This window comes from Gadus chalcogrammus, chromosome 12, assembly GCF_026213295.1.
Source record: "Gadus chalcogrammus isolate NIFS_2021 chromosome 12, NIFS_Gcha_1.0, whole genome shotgun sequence".
NCBI lineage: Eukaryota > Metazoa > Chordata > Actinopteri > Gadiformes > Gadidae > Gadus > Gadus chalcogrammus.
In genome coordinates, this window is record NC_079423.1 from 18,304,140 (window position 1) to 18,324,107 (window position 19,968).

A 19,968-nucleotide genomic window follows, 5' to 3' on the forward strand; every position below is an offset into this window, starting at 1 on the left:
TCATGGCATGGGCCGGAGTCGCGGGAGTCGGGACGGAGCTGAAAATGGATAAGCGAAAACTGCGACTCTCTGGAGGTGGAAGCTGCTAAATGTTCAAATTGTACAGACCTATTTGCTGCCGGGGTCAACACCCCAGCTGGTGCTGCTGCGCCGGGAGACGAGCGACTGGAGGCATATATGCTAAGTAACGTTAGCCTGGAGCTAGCTAGGCTGCATCACATGTCCAAAACAAAACGTTTTTACATTGAATGTGATGTGACCTAATTAACTGCATACTTGTGACAACATATTAGCCAAGAGTTAAAGGGCTGTGACTGTTGGTAGTTGTGGTTGATTTTGTTTAAATATGCCGAATTGTGATATTATGGGTTATTATTGTTCAGGGGTCTCATTTATAAAACTGTGCGTGGGATCGTTACTAAAAATGTGCGTACGCCCAGAAGCCAAGTTTTGCGTGCGCCAAAAAATATTCGGATTTATAAAACACTGCGTACGCACACCTGTACGCAATCTTTGCTTTATAAATCACATACTGACTATAATTGTGCGCAGCTGAATCAGCTTCACGTTCCGCCCTCTACACGCCCCTTTTTAACCATAAATGGTCAATGCAAATGACCTCATGAATGCGATCTCAGTGTTTCCCCCAGTAAATGTCTCAGTCAAGGTGGTAAGCAGTCGGCGCGGCGCATAGCGCCGCGCCGAAAAATTTTGGGGGTATTTTGCTCAAAGATGCCAGTACGCATGAATGAAATAAACGACTGTTTATTTCCATATAAATAAACAACAGTAGGTACAAATGTTGTGCAAACATGCAGACACTACAAAATAAAATTAAAGAAAAGTGCAAATTAAATACAAATAATGGACAATACACTTAACTTTTGTATGCAAATTCAACTATTTACAGTTCCTTTTTTGGATCTTATTTGCGGCACAGCTGACAAGAGGCATCAGTGCATGCAATTCTGCGTGGCTGTGCAAAGAACAGTTCTAGCGCCCTGCTGTAATTGAACTTAGACACTGGTGGGCCATTGATGCTGATCTTCATGCAGGCTGTAAGACTCTTGCCCTGCAGTTTCGCAGGTCTGTCTTTATCTACACATAGAGTGAATGAAGTCAATGTTGTATATTTAATATTTTAAATTTTGAACTAAGATAGTGAGAAGATGATGGGCTTACCCTATTCATGGCAGAAAAATCTCGCTTTTTTTTTTTTTTTTTTTTTTTTTCAACTTTTTTTTTTTTTTTTTTTTTTTAATACATTGGTAGTCAAGGCGGGGCCCTAGTCTTGTTAAGGCGGCCGCCTTAACAAGACAGTGCTGGGGGAAACCCTGGATCTGCATATAAAACAGACTCAGATGCCGGTATTATGTCTTGTTGGAAACAATGGCAGAAGTACTGAGAAAATCAAAAAAGCGATATGTCACGGAGGTTGAAGTGGAGACACTTGTGGGTGAGATGGAGGCCCGAAAGGTAGTTTTGTTCGGCGGTCACGGGATTGGAATCGCCAACAACAAAAAGCAGAGTGAGTGGCAACATGTTGCTGCAGCAGTGAACTCTGTCAGTAGCACGGAGCGCACAGTCCCAGAATTAAAAAAGAAGTGGTCTGACATAGTTACATATTTTTATGTAGCCTACCAATAAATCGTTATGGTCCCTAAATACCCTCTCCCTCCGAATCCTGCATGGTCCGCCAGAAGTGCCATATGGTGCAGCATTACCACGGCGCTCACCTCTGTATTTATAGGGTTACGGTAATAAGACTGACGAGAACGCCTTGGATAATCAGTTTGTAATTACCCACGTAAAATGTGTTTACAGTGTCACATAAAAATATTATGTTATTGACACATGGACAGATGCTTTATTCCATGCAGTCGCGCCGTCAGTGGACAGTATGGAGTGACGGGATTAAATATAGAGAATTTCTTTTTATTTCTATTCTAAGGAGATATTTCTGGAGTTATAACTGAGAAATAACGCAGTGGACTTAAATTATTCTGATTAGGATTTAACGCATGATACGGGTTGAAATTAAATTGATGAAGGGCGATGATAAAACATAATCGTTCTTCTCACTCTGCAATTCTTCGGTCTGACTTCAGTTCACCACCACACCGTGTGTGTCGCCAATTCTCCTTTTCCTCCAAACCATGCGTACGCATGGGTCAGAGTTTGCTTAGGGCTGCGCACATTTTCCCGTCAAGTTGGTTTTTTATAGATCACAACCTTGGCGTGAAAAGTCACGTACGCAACTTTCAGCCCCGTTTTGTGCGTACGCAACGGTTATAAATGAGACCCCAGATGATTTAGTTAAGGTAGCTAACAGCTTCTAACGTCAGCAGTATCTTGTTGCCATAGCATCAGTAAACATTGACATGGACTAATGAGCTGTAAATGGAGATGCAGAACCATGCTGTATTGTAAATACAGATGAGATACTTTGAATTTTAGCACCAAATACAAGTAAGGAAATAATTCGTTTAATTTGCAATATTTGCCATTGAATTTATTGTAATCTTTCAATTCATTTATTGTTTACTGAGGTGATGACTATTACATGTGGTGAGAGGAATGCAATATGTGTATGTTTAAAGGTTTATGTGAAGAAACATACTATATGTGTGATAAAATGACAATTGGTAATTCATAAATGTCTCTTTATATTCTCTGCTACCATCATCTCCTGTCCAACAGGTTTTCCTGACCTAATAAGTTCTTCTATGAGAGAGAGAGAGAGAGAGAGAGAGAGAGAGAGAGAGAGAGAGAGAGAGAGAGAGAGAGAGAGAGAGAGAGAGAGAGAGAGAGAGAGGGGGGGGGGAGAGGGAGGGGGAGGGGGAGGGGGAGAGAGAGATTGAGATTCGTCTTGACTTTGCGAGTTTACTATGCAACATGTTTCGTCTCAGATTGAAACAAAGGTTTATTTCCTGGTTGAAGATTTTCATATTGATGATTTTAATTTCAAACATCTGCATTTCTTTTAAGTTCAATTAACAGTTATGCAGGTAGGTCTTGGGGCTCTTTTGAGACTTAAGTCATCCTTCATGACAGATACATTTGTTCACCAAGTGTCACTACGTCACAAAAAGTCTACATGGCTACATATACTTGTCACTCAGTACACAGATACTGAGTACAAGTTCTGTTTGCTGTTTCTTGCAGGTCATGAATTTGGTTGAATTAGTGTAGCTGGCTGGCTGCGGATGAGGAAGTAGGGCAATATATATAAATATAACCATAAATAGAGAATTGATATTTTTTGTTTTTATCTATAGCTGTGTGAAAAAGTCTAATGTCTAATATGAGAATGCGTATCTGTTCAGACCTGTAATTCATTTAGACTTTTTATCGCAGTTACAGATAAAAAACATTAAATTCTCTATTTATGGTTTCACAATGACTGAGTCACAGTTGAAACAAATGAGTTTCAGCTCTAATGCTGCTACTGTCTGTAATATGTTTCTATTTAAATTATTTGTCAGGATATTTTGTTATTATTGTCAGAGGCTGGTTTTAACTAATGCTGGGCTTACACCAAAAGATTTTCACATTCACAGACTAAAAACTGCAAGAGAGAATTTAGCGTTGGATCAAGTGTGATATTTAACAAGGGTTTTGTAGATATGTAGATATGGGGGTTTGAGATGCAGCGACCACAGGATGTCTGTTAACTTCCTGTTCAGGTTTCATGCCTTTCTTGTCAGCAGCACAAGAGACACAAACTTGAAAAAAAAAAGCAACAACTGCTATTTGCAGTGCTGTACTATTATTCGGATGTATGTACTTGATTAAATTGTTTTAATGTACATACAGGGTTCTTCCCGTTCGTCTCGTCCCACCCCTAGTGCTGATAATGTAGTGGGCTGGTCTGGACAGAAAATGCCAGGGCTGAATTTTTGTCCCAGTCCACCCCTGGGTGTTGGGGTATGATTCCAGGGTACAGAGAGGTGTTGGGGTATGATTCCAGGGTTTAGAGTTACAGATGAATTCAACAAACAATGAATTGTGATTATTCAGATCAATGTGATTCCATTCCTGATAACCAATTAAAAGTTATTTCTTACAATAGACATTGTTCGGCCTGTTCTATGATTCATGTCTTCCATAACGCCTCCAGACGAAGTCTTCCTAACGCGTACAACAGGAAGCCTTCTTCACACAAGAGACTCACACCCATCGTCTGAAAACCACTTTATTAGAGCCTTAACTTACCTCCAGTGCATCATGGCGGGGTAAGTGGAACGCCTGGCTCAACTGACCCCGCAGCATGGTGGGGTAAGTGGAACGCCTGGCTCACCTTACCCCGCAGCATGGTGGGGTAAGTGGAACGCCTGGCTCAACTGACCCCGCAACATGGTGGGGTAAGTGGAACGCCTGGCTCAACTGACCCCTCAGCATGGTGGGGTAAGTGGAACGCCTGGCTCACCTTACCCCGCAGCATGTGGCTCCCTTTGCCCCACAGACACTATTTTGGAAAAAACTAATTTAACAATCAGGCTAATCTTTAGCTAAATTATTCAGATGGTTTTAGAGCAAATCACCAACATGTATGAGATATATTTTTGCTTTGACACAGCACTCCTTACACCTGATATGTTAAAAACTTACTTTGAATTGCAAAAAAATGTTTATTGTGAAAAAACATACATGCAAACATGAAAAAACATACATCCCACCCAAAACTGACAAAAAAGAAGATGGATGCTGTACACTAATGAACAGGCTCAAATAGGCTAGGGAAATGGAGCGCAACCTTCCTGCGTGAATCTCTCACCTCTGATCGGTGGGTTGGCGTCTCCTGTTTGACAAATCCAAAAATGCAGTACGAGCGCACCCTAACATAGTTTCTGCTGCTTCGTCTGTCAAAGAGGCTAGCTAGTCTTTATCAGAAAATCCACGATTTCAAGCTGTGTTATAAAATGACCAGGTAATAATAATATTCATTTCATTTTAAAACCTTGACATAATCTGACAGATGTCTATTAAATGACAGTTGACCACAAGGCGATTCTATCTATGCCTCTTCTTGAATTGCCTCATGGGTTAGTTTGCAGAGGCTTGTAATGGTGCGTAGCATGATAAGCATGATAAGGTGCAAGGAGCAGAAGAAGTTGACATGGGTGCTAATTTACAGTTGGAAAAAGAACGCTGGCATTATTTTATCAGCTGAGGGCGTTTTCATTGCCATAACAACGTGAGTTAATCAACAACATGTTCTGATACATGAGACTCATGAAAACGCCCTCAGCTGATAAAAGGTGTGTGTGGGGGGGGGGCGAGCGTCAGAGGGGACTTAGCACAGTCAGGTGTGAAAACGGCCACGGCCAGATGTTCTAATGTGAGTGCACCCTAGGACCATTCCCATTTCCACCCCTTCCCCCTCCCCCCTTCCCCTTCCCCTTCCCCTAAGAAATGACACACCCCTCCATTACGTTGCGTCATCATCGCTTGAAGCTCGCGGACTAGATGTCAACAGAGGCCAAGAGAAGGCGTGTTTCAGATCAAGCCTACGTTGCGTTGCGCTCCCTCGCATAACATAATGAATTCTGGGCTAAAAACGTCAGAAATACTGTTGATAACTCCCTTATACTCTCCTATTTGGCGGTACCAAAGCCTAAGGGCCAAAACCCAGAGGATGACAAACAGTTTTTTCCCCCAAGCAGTCAGACTCCTGGAGAAACACACAACCCCCCAACCATCCACACGCACACCACAACAACAGACTGGTATTTAACCATCTTGTATTTGCACAGCATTTATCTATTGCACAATAACCCTACCTGTGGCTGAATCACTACCACTTGAACACCCTACACTTCACACTTTATTACACCTCATTACTTTTTATTATTATTGATGCTGCTACTTACTTACTTATTTATTTATTTTAATTTGCTTGGTTGCGAAGGCTGTGGAACATCTGCCGAATGCTGCAGAAAATGCCAAGTTTTCATTGGATTGATCCGGACTCGCCATGTCTGCTGCTTCATCGAATCTGTTTGGTGTGTACGTGTGCGTGTGTGTGGCGCGCGTGTCTTGGCTTGTGTGTAAAAACACTGGCTCCGATTGACTACCATGAAACATGACTCTGCCTTAGCCAATCATAAACGATTATCTCGTTGTTAAAGCATCCGGTCTCCTCACTAGCAGTTTGTGTTTGGAGCCAGGGGTGCGTTCGGATTACGCTGATTATTAAATCAATTCATAGTGACGTACAGTTACGGTAACGGCGTCATAACGACAGAAAAAGTAATTAGTTAGATTACCCCGTCACTGAAAAAATAACGGCGTTACCTAACGCCGTTCTTATAAACGGCGTTATTTCAAACACCGTCCAATACCCAACTGTTCAGATGAGGCGTAAAGCCTGGGAGAGAGGTTACACAAATGGCCCTGTCCTCGCCAGATTCAACCATTTATTCTAGAAGAAACTGGCATCGCTGAAATTCGCTGCAGCCCAGGGACTCTGTGTTAGTGTCTATAGGCGACCAGAGCAAACCGGCGCGCTCCGGCTCCTCGTCCTCGGCAACAGGCAGGGCTCGTTCAGCCGCAGCCGCAGCAGCCTCCTTCTCTATTTGTGTTTTTCCTCGCTTTATTCTGACTCGTACTAATAGCCCTGAATGTCCAAACCCAACAATAGATTTTCAAAATCCACTTTGGCTGTTTCACATTGCAAATTTGTTCACTAGCTAAGCGGTTAAGAAACATGGCAGACATTATGTTTACATCTCGTACGCGAGCTCCCGCCCCCCCTCATTCCTTATTGGTGGGCTCACAAATGTGCAGAACCAGTGCTTTGTAGTCCTCGGCCCTTCTAGCAGGCAAGCAAAGTTCTAAATTAGATCAGGAAAGCTGGGCCAAGGCTAAACTGGGTTAGACTGAGGGAAACAGAAAACATTTTTTTACATCACAATAGCGATTTTTTAATGATAGAACACCGCTGAATGGGTGTGGTATCCCTTTAAGTGTGTAAAATGTGTTTAATCCTTTCCTCTGGGATGAAATACTCATTGGTATTATGAGTTTAACTGAGGTTAAACTGTTACAAAAGGTCTGTGCTTTTCTGACAACAAACCAACAGACTGTTCAAAAATATACAATGTGTTGGATTGATAGATACATAGATTGATTTGACCCCACCAGAATACATTTAGGATCAGGTCACCCTAAAATGCAGCAGAATGCAGGAAATCACATCTAAGATATTCAAAATCCCCCCCCCCCCCCCCCTTTATATACCCCTGTGGCTTCCTGGGGCTGAGCCCCCCCAAAAGTCAAAACCTAGAATCGCCCCTGCTATGGACATATCAGAGAGGGCCGTTCATAAACGGGGCAGGGTCACTGTTGTGCTCTATTTGACGGAGATAAAACCACGTGACTGAGTCCTCACATGGATGAGGAAGTTCAAAGTGTGCAGACGCGTCGATCTTACAGATGAGTTCATGAAGCCTTAACCTAGCAAAACATAGTTCATCCTGACCCAGCGGGTTTCTCGGCGTTCCGGATGTCCGAGGAGGAGGGAGATAGGTAGGCCTAGTCCATATTATTATTATTATTATGTATATATCCATGTTACATTATATTCAGGAAGTCGGGGTAGGCTTGCGTAGGCAACTAGTTTAACTTGTGGAGTGTTTCAGCGATTCAAACCTCTTCTAGAATAGAGTTAAAGTTAAGGAAAGAACCATTATTCTTATGATAGAATAACGATAATTATTATATTATTATTATAGGTAATTAACTGGATTCAAGTGGAAACCTTAACGCGGTTAAGGTTAGGCGCGCCCAACCAACCTCGTGGCCGTACCCCGAACTCCCTCTAGCGGCTGCTTTTGGGAGTTCACCACTTTGTCGATGGAAGTGCTTGAAACCAGGATATGAGATTCACCACGAGTCCGTGCGGTGCGCCGGTGTTACTGTACGTTCACACCAAAAGCTGTAAAAGATGCAAAATCGCCGAATTGCTCAAAACGCAACGCTGTCCAAAATATTTACAGCTCCTATCGCTCTTGCGATTTCTCTTTTCCATTTAAAGGATCCGCGCTTTTTGGCTGCACGCTCGTAGTTGAGGCAAGTGCTGCTGCTGATGCCGAGCCACGAAAACACAAGATAGTCATAAGTTTGGTCAATATAAAAAGAATAATAAGCATAAATACATGAAACACTGAATAACTAATTAATGGAGGGATTGCTTACATGCTTAGTTGATCGCTATCGCGCGCCCGCGTGTGTGTGTGTGTGTGTGTGTGTGTGTGTGTGTGTGTGTGTGTGTGTGTGTGTGTGTGTGTGTGTGTGTGTGTGTGTGTGTGTGTGTGTGTGTGTGGTATTTCAGCGACCCTGGGACATTTAAGTAGTTTGTGTGTTATGTGTTGCATTGTATTTCGTTGTCCATTATGCCAGTTGTTCTGTGTGCATGCAATGCAATGTTCTTCTTGTCAATCAGTGTGGGGGGCGAATCATTAGGTCAGCTGAGGGAGGGCCTTGGGAAAACAGTAGGGCGGGGGCTTGCACGTTGAAAACACATTCGCCGCCGGTGTAAGTACCATATCGGCTCGGCTTCCAGATCGGCTCGGGGTCCGTCGTCTGCTGATTACGTTACACAATATCATTGGGATTGGCTGTACTTCGGACAGTTGTGATTGGCTGTTTTGTGCTGTAGCTCTGGCTGTAGTCATAGCAACCACGAGGCAACAGCGAGCACATGTGTGAGCGCGAGTAGGTCTGTCTAGTTTCGGTTTGTGTTGCCAGATTGGGCATATGTCCCGTTTCTCCAGCCTAACGTGATTCAAAGTAGCCAAATCAGGCTGAAAATGTGCCCAATCTGGCAACACGGACGGCTTATCTTAACAGCCAAGATGATTCCGAGGGATGTTTTGTTTTTAGAAGGAAACTATCCATACAGATAGGTTGGGAATGGTCTATGTTCAAAATGAATGATCATTACAGGCTCTTTAATTTAAGCCATAAAATACCTTATTGCTGTAGATAGCGTATTGTGTGACGTAATCAGCAGACGACGGACCCTGAGCTGATCTGGAAGCCGAGCCGATATGGTACTTACACCGGCACTCACTGAGGATCGATTGTCCAATCACATGGCCGACCGCGGTCTGCATGACCCGCTCATTTGCATAAAGTGAACTGAAATGCTTCTGTCCCGCCCCTAAACATACAATCTTATTGAACAGAACAAATATACAGGTGGGTGCGTCAGTTTAATAAAGCACCCCCTATATATTTGTTCTGTTTAATAAGATGTTATGTGAGTAAATAGGCTTTTGGTTGCGACCGAAAGCAGCCAGCTACAGCTGGTTTGGTAGCAGCCAGGCGTCGTAGCCCGTCATTACGTCCTATAATTATCATACTATCTTACTAAATCATACTAAAATGTTCAAAAGAGGCAGATTGAATCAATAAGCTGGACTATAAGAGAAAAAATAAATCAGACCATGGACGGAATCGAAGTGGCAACCTCTTGATTTTAGACCTAGCGTCACTACCGTCTCAGCCACTGTGGCATTTGTGCTCACAGTTACACCCTAATCAAACTATGTTACGCTATAACTAAGAACTTTGTACATAATGTATCTTATTGGGCTTCATGACATTTAAAAAAACAAATAGGCTATATATAATATATATAATACATCTATTTTGATACTGATGAAGCAACAATTACATTATTTTAAACTGTACTTAAATAGATAAATAATTTGGGGCCCTTTCCCAGAAAATGTTGATAATGCGATTAATGTCAATATTTGTTATGTTGTTTGTTGTATCAATTGACAGCCCTTGTATGAAACATGCAAGTATTTTATCTGAGAGAGAGAGAGAGAGAGAGAGAGAGGGAGAGGGGGGGAGAGAGAGAGAGAGAGAGAGGTGTTCTCACTGTCAACTCTTATTCACTCTAGGTGATAAAAAATGGACGACCCTGTAACTGAGCTGGAACCGGAGATTGAGAAATGGACGAAGGAGGAGGTGTGTCAGTGGTTGACAACTCGGGTCAAAGTCAGCCCGACTGTCACTCACAGGTTCTTTGAGGGAGAGGTATTAGGAGAGTATATCAAGTACTTTGACAAGGGCGACATTTTGGATCTGACCAAAGAACACGGCACTGCTGTTAAAGTTACAGCACACCTGGAACTGTTGAAGCAAGGCCGCACCTTTCAGTCTCCGTTTCCAGAGTACGTGGAGCGATGGAGCAGGGAGCAGGTCTACCAGTGGATCACAGAGCACGCACAGATAGATGGCAAACACGCAGATCAGCTCCTAGAGGGACGCGTCTCTGGGGACTGTCTGGTGTGTTTCCAGAAGCAGGACTTTCTAGACCTAAAAGTACCCACTGGTCCTGCTGTGAAGATTCTGGCATTGCTTCGAGGTTTGAAGAACAATCCTGAACCTGTCCTGAATGCCGCCGTGAACACCAGCACATCCCAAGAAGAGGCTGCTACATCCTCACAGCCTCGCTCGAGGAAGAAACCCCATAAAAAGGGCAAGAAGGCCAGCGAGGCGGCGATCCCAACGCTGCAGAAGACGGAGACCCCCAGGAGAGAGGCCCCCAGGACAGAGGCCCCCAGGAGAGAGGCCCCCAGGACAGAGGCCCCCAGGACAGTGACCCCCTGGACAGAGACCCCCAGGACAGAGGCTCCCAGGAGAGAGGCCCCCAGGACAGAGAGCACCAGGACAGAGGCCCCCAGGAGAGAGACCGCCTGGAAAGAGGCCCCCAGGAGAGAGGCCCCCAGGACAGAGACCCCCAGGACAGAGGCCCCCTGGACACCGACCGTAAGACCGCCTAATTCTTGCATCACAATTAAGATTTTAATTAATCGTCACAAAGGTTTTCATGTTAAACGTTCTGGGCTCTAGATCGATTAGATCTCCTAACTAATTATCTCACTTTTTGCTGTAATTAATTGCGATTTTAGTTTTTTTCTGAAACTTGTCATATTGGATATCTTAAAGTGGTTCTCCTCACGATCTCGGTTTCATTCCTCCTATGGATAAAAACAACCAGGAAGTGGGTTGATGAGCGAGTCTCCTCCCACTCTCCCTGCTGCTGTAGCTCCGCCCACCCTCTCTGCTGCTGTAGCTCCGCCCACCCTCTCTGCTGCTGTAGCTCCGCCCACCCTCCCTGCTGCTGTAGCTCCGCCCACCCTCCCTGCTGCTGTAGCTCCGCCCACCCTCCCTGCTGCTGTAGCTCCGCCCACCCTCCCTGCTGCTGTAGCTCCTCCCACCCTCCCTGCTGCTGTAGCTCCGCCCACCCTCTCTGCTGCGGTAGCTCCGCCCACCCTCCCTGCTGCGGTAGCTCCGCCCACCCTCCCTGCTGCGGTAACTCCGCCCACCCTCTCTGCTGCTGTAGCTCCGCCCACCCTCTCTACTGCTGTAGCTCCGCCCACCCTCTCTGCTGTAGCTCCGCCCACCCTCTCTGCTGTGGTAGCTCCGCCCACCCTCTCTTCTGCTGTCGCTCCGCCCACCCTCTCTGCTGCTGTAGCTCCGCCCACCCTCTCTGCTGCGGTAGCTCCGCCCACCCTCTCTGCTGTGGTAGCTCCGCCCACACTCTCTGCTGCGGTAACTCCGCCCACCCTCTCTGCTGCTGTCGCTCCGCCCACCCTCTCTGCTGTGGTAGCTCCGCCCACCCTCTCTGCTGTGGTAGCTCCGCCCACACTCTCTGCTGTGGTAGCTCCGCCCACCCTCTCTTCTGCTGTCGCTCCGCCCACCCTCTCTGCTGCTGTCGCTCCGCCCACCCTCTCTGCTGCTGTCGCTCCGCCCACCCTCTCTGCTGCTGTAGCTCCGCCCACCCTCTCTGCTGTGGTAGCTCCGCCCACACTCTCTCCTGCGGTAGCTCCGCCCACACTCTCTGGCGTAGCCGCTGATGGAAAACACGCCACTAACTGTGCAGCTTGTGATTGGCTACACTATTAGATACGCTATCGCTCATTATAACACTCACACACAAAGACGGTGATAGCTTGAGAAAATGTAACGCCTAGAACTCTTAAACAAAACAACTTTATCGAAGAATTAACTGTTAGAAAAATCACAAGCGGTGCACAAGGTAGTGACCGGTTTGTACCAGTTCTCGATTTTGAATTAGATTTTGAAGTTTCATTGTCTGTAGTGATTTAAGTTTTCTTTGTTAGTCCGGCCATACACTGTAACCGTACTGCTTCAGTCTGCCCTCTGAAGGACTAGTACTGCTTGCTGGAAAACGCCTTATTTACCGCTTATCACCATAGCGAATAGGGATGCGAATAACTCCAATTTTTCATGATCAAATAATCAGTGGATGGTATGAACGAATAATCGATTATTCGATGTGTGCCGACATTCACAAAGGCAGCCATGGATCATCTGCAATAAATCACTTAAGGTCCTTAACTCAAAAAAACAACTACCTGCTGTGTAGTTCCAGTCAAATTGTCTGTTCAGCCTTCAAAACAAGAGCTGGTAAACAGTGAAAAATGCATTAAACTGTAATCATATGCTGTAGACCCTATAGTATCTGTGGTATAAAGGCTGGGATGAATTTCAAATTATAAATATGTACACCTTATGTTGAAAGTAAAGACCGTCGCGATTCCCATTGAAACAAATGGCGCGGGGATTCGGTCTTCAAAACAAGAGCTGGCAAATTGTGAAAAATGAATTAAACTGTAATCAGACAACGCGGTTATATGCTATAGACCCTAGAGTATCTGTGGTATAAAGGCTGGGACGAATTACGAATTATAACTATGAACAATGCGTAACATTAGCTCTCAGCGGACTAGAATACCTCCCGTTGCCAAGTCGTAGCTAAGGTCTGTCCTATTTACTGGAGGAGGGAACAACGTTTCCATTGCATAAGAACCTTACGGGAAGGTAATGATTGTTCCAGGTGTTAGTCAAACCCTCAGGCGTTACCAGGGAAACAAAGTTATGGCTTGTGAAAAACTTTATAGTTGGATTGTAAAACGCATGAAAATATAACTAGTGACCATGGTATAAGCGGGATAATGCCCTTCGAGGTGTCCAACATTAGGTCCGTCCGTTAATTCTTGTTTATTTGAATGGGAAAGAATGTTAACGGTCCAAATGTTAAAAATCGACTTTGACCCTCAGGACCGATTAATCGTCTAATCAAATTTTCTGACCCATCCCTAATAGCGAAGAGGACATACAAGCTAACCGTTTTAAGTTAATAGATTGTATAATTGTAGTAAAGCCGGATTTTTTAATCTCCACACGGCACAAGGATGGATAATATTTTCATAGTGACAGTTTATGAAAGCACTATTATGCCGCGTTGTGCTCTGTTCAGGTTATACAGATGCTTATTCTCACGTCTCTCCTCAGGAAGCAGGCTGGTATGGTGACTGCGTGTCTTTGTGTCTCTGCAGACAGCCCCATTGCACGCTAGAGATCCGGGGCCACCGGACCCAGTCCAACTGCACCCTGCGCTACCTTTGCTCCTGGGAATCCTGGAAGATCTGGGGAAGGGTGATCTGAAGAAGTTCAGATTCCATCTAAGAGAGCTAAGGATGTGCTCCAATGATGCCATCCCCCAGAGCCGGCTGGAAGACAAGGACCGCACAGACCTGGCTGACGTCATGCTACAACACTACGGACCGGACACGGCGCTGCAGGCCATGCTGCGGGTTCTACCGATGATCCCTCGCCAAGATCTTAAGGAAGGCCTGAAAAAGAAGATGGGTAAAGAGATCTGATCTAAGAACCTCCCTTAAAGGCTGAACTTAGAATTCCACTGAATAATCCTTTGACCTGGGCCAGGGTTTCCAATAGTGTTTACAGACCATTTGCCGAGTGGAATTTTATTTGGCCAGTTAATATAAAGCTTGACAGCCATCTTGGCCATTAATTCATTCAAACATTAAATTAAAACAACATTAAAATACAAATTCCATTTTTATGAGCATGCATTGACTTGTCAGAGAAAATGCGTTAGCACTTGGTCTCCCGAAAGACTACTGGTGCTCTCACACCTGTTTGGTGTGTATTAATCGAACCCTAGGGGCTTTCCCCGATAGTACGGTTATTTTGGAGCGTTGTGAATGCTCATCCGAACCGTGATGACCAATCAAACCAAACCCGGTCTGCTTCAGGTCCTCTGGTTCTGTTCGCTTCGGTGTGCTCCGACCCAACTTCAGCAACTTCACCTTTGCCACAAACTGAAAATAGTTATATACAGCCAGCCCAGGTGATAGTTACTCCAGGAAAGAGGCAGAGGTAAACAGGATGTGAGTAGTTTAAGCAAACAAACTGTAAAGGCTGGCAAAGTATTATTTAGTCTGAAAGGAAACACTTGCATGGTCAAAAATGCACACTGCTACAATGGTTGGCACACACTGAACAACAAAAGGGTTGGCTTGATTTTGACGGTTGCATATGGTTATGCGCATGTGCAAACAGTGGTTATAGTTTAGCGTGACTGAGTACGCCAGCTTACAGCACTGAATTTTATTCACCAAGACTGCACAAACATATTTTTTGCTCCATTATTACCGTAGCGTAATAATGGACAGCGTGGCACAATGTGTTTTACGATGTTGATTTGCCAACTGAAAGTATGAATTTCAACAGACCAAATGAAATTGCAACCAAGTATCAACTTCCCCCATGACTGGTACAGAGTCTAGCCACCTAGATGTGTGGAGGAGCCCTAATGGTGACACAGAAGGCCCTTAAAAAATGGTTTAATACCCCAAATACCAACACAGAGGAGACCCGAGGAGGAACAAGATGAAAAAACACGATGCGTGTATTAAACATGTATTTCTATATGCGCCCATCAACTGTTTTTCATATGGCTGTTAAATTGTACATTTTCTGCTAAATTTGAATCTAGTAAATTGGCTAACGAAAAACTCTGACCTGGGCTCAGCGTTTAGCTGGCAGAAAATAAGAGCATGACTAAATCACAGGTACATGTTCATAAAGGTAATCTCATCAATTTACGCGATTATTGTGACACTTTGAGTATCGCGTAGTAAAGGCAAAATAACAAAGTTATGATCACATGAATGTTTCAGGTTTGCAACGAATGGTGAGTGAGGAGAGACGGACCAGTAACTAAAGACATTAGTAGTCACTAATGTTTACTGAGTGCGTCAATTCTGGATTAATTATTATTATTAAAAAAAGATCATAATGCCGCCCTGTTATGTTGGATCTTATTAGATACTTTATTAATAGTTCATACAGCCTAATGTTTTTCTGATATGAATGTGTCCCACCCCTTGATTGACAACACAAGTAAGTTGCCAGCAACTGTAGTCAGAAAAGAAGGATTGTTATTAACCTCAAACGGCATTCCTGTAGCTTTTCATATCGCAATGTATCGCAGAGAACAAGGGTATACCAATAGGTTCAGAAATTCATTCATTTAAGAACTTTTTGCTCTTCATCCAAAAATCATGGCCACTGTTGATTGATTCATGCCTTTATGTTTTGATATGAACATAGGTCGACTGAAGCAGCAGTGTGGCCCAAAGGACGGTTTGAGGAGAGAAGCCAACCAGGGGGAGAAGCTGAATAACTTGCTAACTTGTGGAGGGAACTCTCTTGGCTTCTATAATGAATATGTTGTAGTTGTGAATAAGAGCGCTCCACAACAGTTGGAGTATCTCGAGTTTTTGAAGACGTTGAAATTGTTCTGTGTTCTAGACTTCGACCCAAACTCGGCAGCTATCGACGGACTCTGTCATTCCTACGGAGAATCTCGGGTGGCCAATAAGCATGACCCAGCTCTCTTTGTGGGAGAGACCGGGGATGTGATTAAGAAACTGAACCTTTACAAACAGACCAGCTGGGTGTTCTGCAATGGACGAGAGGACCTTGACAGTGAGTCCTGCAAGGTGTTGGACTACAAGACTTGGTTAAGAACAGCATGTAGAGATGTGGAGCAATTGGTTTCATTTGTTTGTAAACCAGAAGTTCTCTTACAGGGCAGAACTCTCATTATCTTTCTTCTGCTTTCCCCCGTGTTGACTGAGAAAGACCCCATCTTCGATACGTACAACGCCTTCTATAAAAACACAGAAGGAGAGAACATTATCAGTATCTGTGAGTCTCCAAGCACGTTTGAGAAGTGGAGGCTGATGGTGGAGGGGAAGTGTGACAGTGACATCAGCCAGCAGGCGGTATGGGAGCTGAGCCTGAGTGAGATCAATGGTACCGTGAAGGCTCTGGGACCCTTGGATCAGTCATCTGATAGGCTACTTCCATCGTCTGACTCTTCCTTTGTTGTTCTGACCCAGAAGCAGAAAGACCTGATGACTGCTCTTGATATTTTGTGTCTGAATCAATGTGAGAAAATGTACGATGAACACAGCACAGTGTTCCGTGATTTTAAAATCAGAGTTGAAGCAGAATTTTTCAGAGGTGGTAAAGTGAAATGGTGGAACTTTTATCTTTGTGAAAAGCCCAAAGCAAAGCCATTCATCAAAAGAGACAAATATGAAAAGCTGAAGCAAATGATCAAATCTCAATCAGATCAATCTGTAGACGTGTGTACACTGCTGAACCTCTTTCACCATCCCGGGTGTGGTGGCACCACCCTAGCCATGCATGTAATGTGGGGCCTCCGTCAGCACTTCAGATGTGCAGTTTTAAAAGACAACACTTTGCCGCACCCAGAGATCGCCATTCAGGTCAGAGAGTTAATGATGTTGAAAAATGAGAAACCATCTCCAGTTCTGCTGCTGGTTGATGATTCAAAGGACACTGTGAATGCACAAAATCTTGTGACCTGCATCAAAATAGCCATTGAGGAGAGCTGCTTAAGCCGAACTATTGACGCACCAAGCTGCCACATTATAATACTTAACTGTGTTCGTTCTCAAAGCCCACAGGACCTCTACCGTCAACGCTCCAAACCAAGTCTGTTTATCACTAGTTCCATTACACCCAAAGAACAGGTGGAATTTGAGGAAAAGCTTCTAGAGCTCAGAGATACTCATACAAAACCGGAAAACTTTTACAGCTTCATGATCATGAAGAGTAACTTCGACCCTAAATATGTTGAAGGTCTTGTTCATAATACCCTGGAAAACTTTGATTTAAGCACAAAGAAGGCACAACTTTTTGCCTTTCTTTCATTATTAAAAACGTACGTGTTTGATTCGGAAATCTCAATCTCACTCTCCGAAGAGTATCTGGGACTTAAAATGTTCAAGTGGAATGAAGACAATGTTCTGGAGGGAATGAAGCCATATTCAAACTTTCTCATCATAGACCAAGAGGAAGAATGGGGAGGGTATAAATTCCTGCGCATCCTGCATCACTCCATTGCATCTGCCTGCATTGAAGAGCTGGAGAGGACATACCTCGTGAAAGCGAGTGACATAATCATGTCCATACTTCATTGTGATCTGTTTTTCACAACCACACCAAAAATCGGCAAAGGAAATCTAGAACGATCCATTCAACGTATGCTGATTCAACGGCAAAGCAGAAAAGATGGGGATGAAAGAGATACATTTTCTCCCCTCATAGAGAAAATTCATAAACAGCAGGGTAAAGGAATGATCCAAGATATCTTTACTAAAGCATCTTCCCGGTTGGTTGAAAGTGCTTCTATTCCACAGGCGCTGGCAAGGTACTTTTACCTCAATGAGCGTGATTTTACGGAGGCGTTGAATTGGGCAGAAAAGGCAAAGAAAATCAGAGAAAATTCCTATACCGTAAATATGATTGGACAAGTGTACAAGAACCAACTAAAATCCAACATACCAAGTAAAAAGAATGGTCCACCTTGTAGTCCAGAAGACTTGGACGCAAATATTAATTTATCAAAGAAGGCTGTCACTGCTTTTAAAAGAGCAGAACAGCTGTCAAACACAGACGAACTGAATGAGGCACCGTGGGATGATGATGAATCCGAGGACAACGCTGCCAAATCATCATACAACTTCTTTAGCTATGTGGGGGTGCTGAAGGTGGCTTTTTTGGTCTTTGAAATTACCATTCTTACCGTTCTTTGAGGAGAGTGACCCATTGAGAAAAAAGTACCTGCAGAATTTTCTAAAAGAAAGTCTCCCCATCACTAGTGTGCACATGGAAGATAATGAAGTCAACAACCGTTATACTCAAGTCATTGAAGCCCATAAGCTGTTTCTCATTAGTCTCAAACCTGAGTTAAAACTAACATTTGAAATCCTTGATTGCTACTTCACATACCTAAAGGCAAACAATTCAGGAAAATATGATTCAAAAATTCGTCTGAACATTTCTGATCACTTTAAAAAGTATGTTATGCTTTTTTGTGCTTCACCTGAGGAAAGACAACGAGAAAGAGACTGCAATCCAAACCTCAATGTTAAGATGCTGGTTGAAGAACGGAGAACAGTGCTTGAGGAGATGCATGCTGACACTTTTACTGGGATACTGCAGCACTTGGACTGCACACTTGGACCGATACTAAGAGTGCTGACGCGGTGGAGGAAATTGTAAAATGCTACGCCTACATCCAAGAAAATAATCAGTTTTCTGACCAAAGACAAAAGACAAAGGAAAAAATCAATTTCATTTGGTCAAGCGTTATACTCTACCTGCTGAGACCCAAAAGTAAAGGTGTGAAAAGTTACACTCAACTCTGCAACCTTCTTTTGGAAACTCTGCAGCAAGTTTCATTGGATTATCCCTTCCCTGACCCACACTACCTTGCACTGCTGTTTTTCTGGCCTTTTTCACCACAACAAACAGAAATCAGGACCTATGTGACTGCAATCCGAAAGTCCTCTCAGAAGCGTCTATCTATATTTCGGAAGAGGAGTACTGTTTCCCACTTTTACTTGGGGAATGAGAATGAGCTCGCAAGACTCGTTTCCAAACCAAAACTTGATGAATGTTTCACTAAGCTGCATCGCAATGACTTGGCAAAACTGTGGCTAACTGGGGACATATTTAGGGAAAGGGAAATAACAAGCCGTCTGCAGCGTGTCACTGGACTGATTGAGGTAGGAGAGGTGTATGCCATTTACGGAAAACTTAAAATCCCAGTGCGACCAGCATACATTGGTGCAACAAGGAGGGGATTAAGCACAGAAAAGGTTTCCTTCTACATTGGATTTGCTATCAATGGCCCCCTTGCTTATGATATCCAGTTTGAAAACTAGCACCAGAAGGTCCCTCAAAAGTACCTAGTAAAGACTAAAGCCTTTCAAGAAGCTTTACAAACTTTACATGTCTGGTTTGCAGCTCCTCTGAGTCTGAGCAGAAATAAAATAATCTTCTTGTTTTCTATTATTTTAAATCATTCATTCACTTCTGTAAAATTACTCAGGGGAAAACACCCATGTTAACAGTAATAATATACAATAATATTGTTGATTTTTTGATTGCTTTGTTCATGTCTACCTTTTACTTAGATTTTACATTGTATCTTAGAATATTTTAAAGAGTAACCTTGTATTGTGGGTTCTTTTTAATAGTATTACTGTATTTTGTAATACTAAAAGCAAATAGTGACATTTGCATTTGAGGATATTTTCAAGGTTTCCATTAAGCCCTAGCCCAAAATATGAATTGTTTCCAATGCAAAAATGGACTTCTCGAACATGCTAGATCCATACCCTCAGAACTGCGGGGATGCTACGTCCATATTGTTTAGTATGTTCTTGCAATCATTAACTTCGAATGACATAACTGGTTCAGTCATTTGTACGTTGAACGTTGGTATTGTGTACTCATTATTTTTTTAAGTTGATCTTGTATTTTTCTTAAGATATGTTATGTTTGACTTCTCGTTGAATACGTGTCTGGTTACTTCTAATTTAGTTTATTTTTAGCTTTTTATTATTATTATTTGTTAGCCCTTGTTAAATCATATTTAATCACTACTTTTTCTTTATGTTGTGTTGAATTACCTTCTATGAGTTTATATTCATTTTGATGACTTTATAGTCTTCAAAATACACGTTTTCGTTTGTATTTTTGGTATATCTCACTTAACCTCCCCAGAGC

General features: G+C 43.4%; 2 protein-coding genes across 2 annotated transcripts; both read left to right on the forward strand.

The window, feature by feature from the left end:
• The first annotated feature begins 7,401 nt into the window (after positions 1-7,401).
• LOC130393416 (sterile alpha motif domain-containing protein 9-like) lies at positions 7,402-18,389 on the forward strand. The gene is made up of 4 exons (XM_056604104.1): positions 7,402-7,530; positions 9,918-10,788; positions 13,386-13,698; positions 15,469-18,389. The coding sequence occupies exons 2-4, from the start codon at positions 9,928-9,930 to the stop codon at positions 17,985-17,987; spliced, it is 3,693 nt and encodes a 1,230-aa protein (XP_056460079.1). The 5' UTR covers positions 7,402-7,530; positions 9,918-9,927; the 3' UTR covers positions 17,988-18,389.
• On the forward strand, positions 18,387-19,121 carry LOC130392741 (sterile alpha motif domain-containing protein 9-like; the record flags this gene model as incomplete). The annotated part of the gene is made up of 1 exon (XM_056603250.1): positions 18,387-19,121. A coding segment is annotated over one exon (735 nt), but the record flags the coding sequence as incomplete, so codon positions are not given.
• Positions 19,122-19,968: the final 847 nt, after the last annotated feature.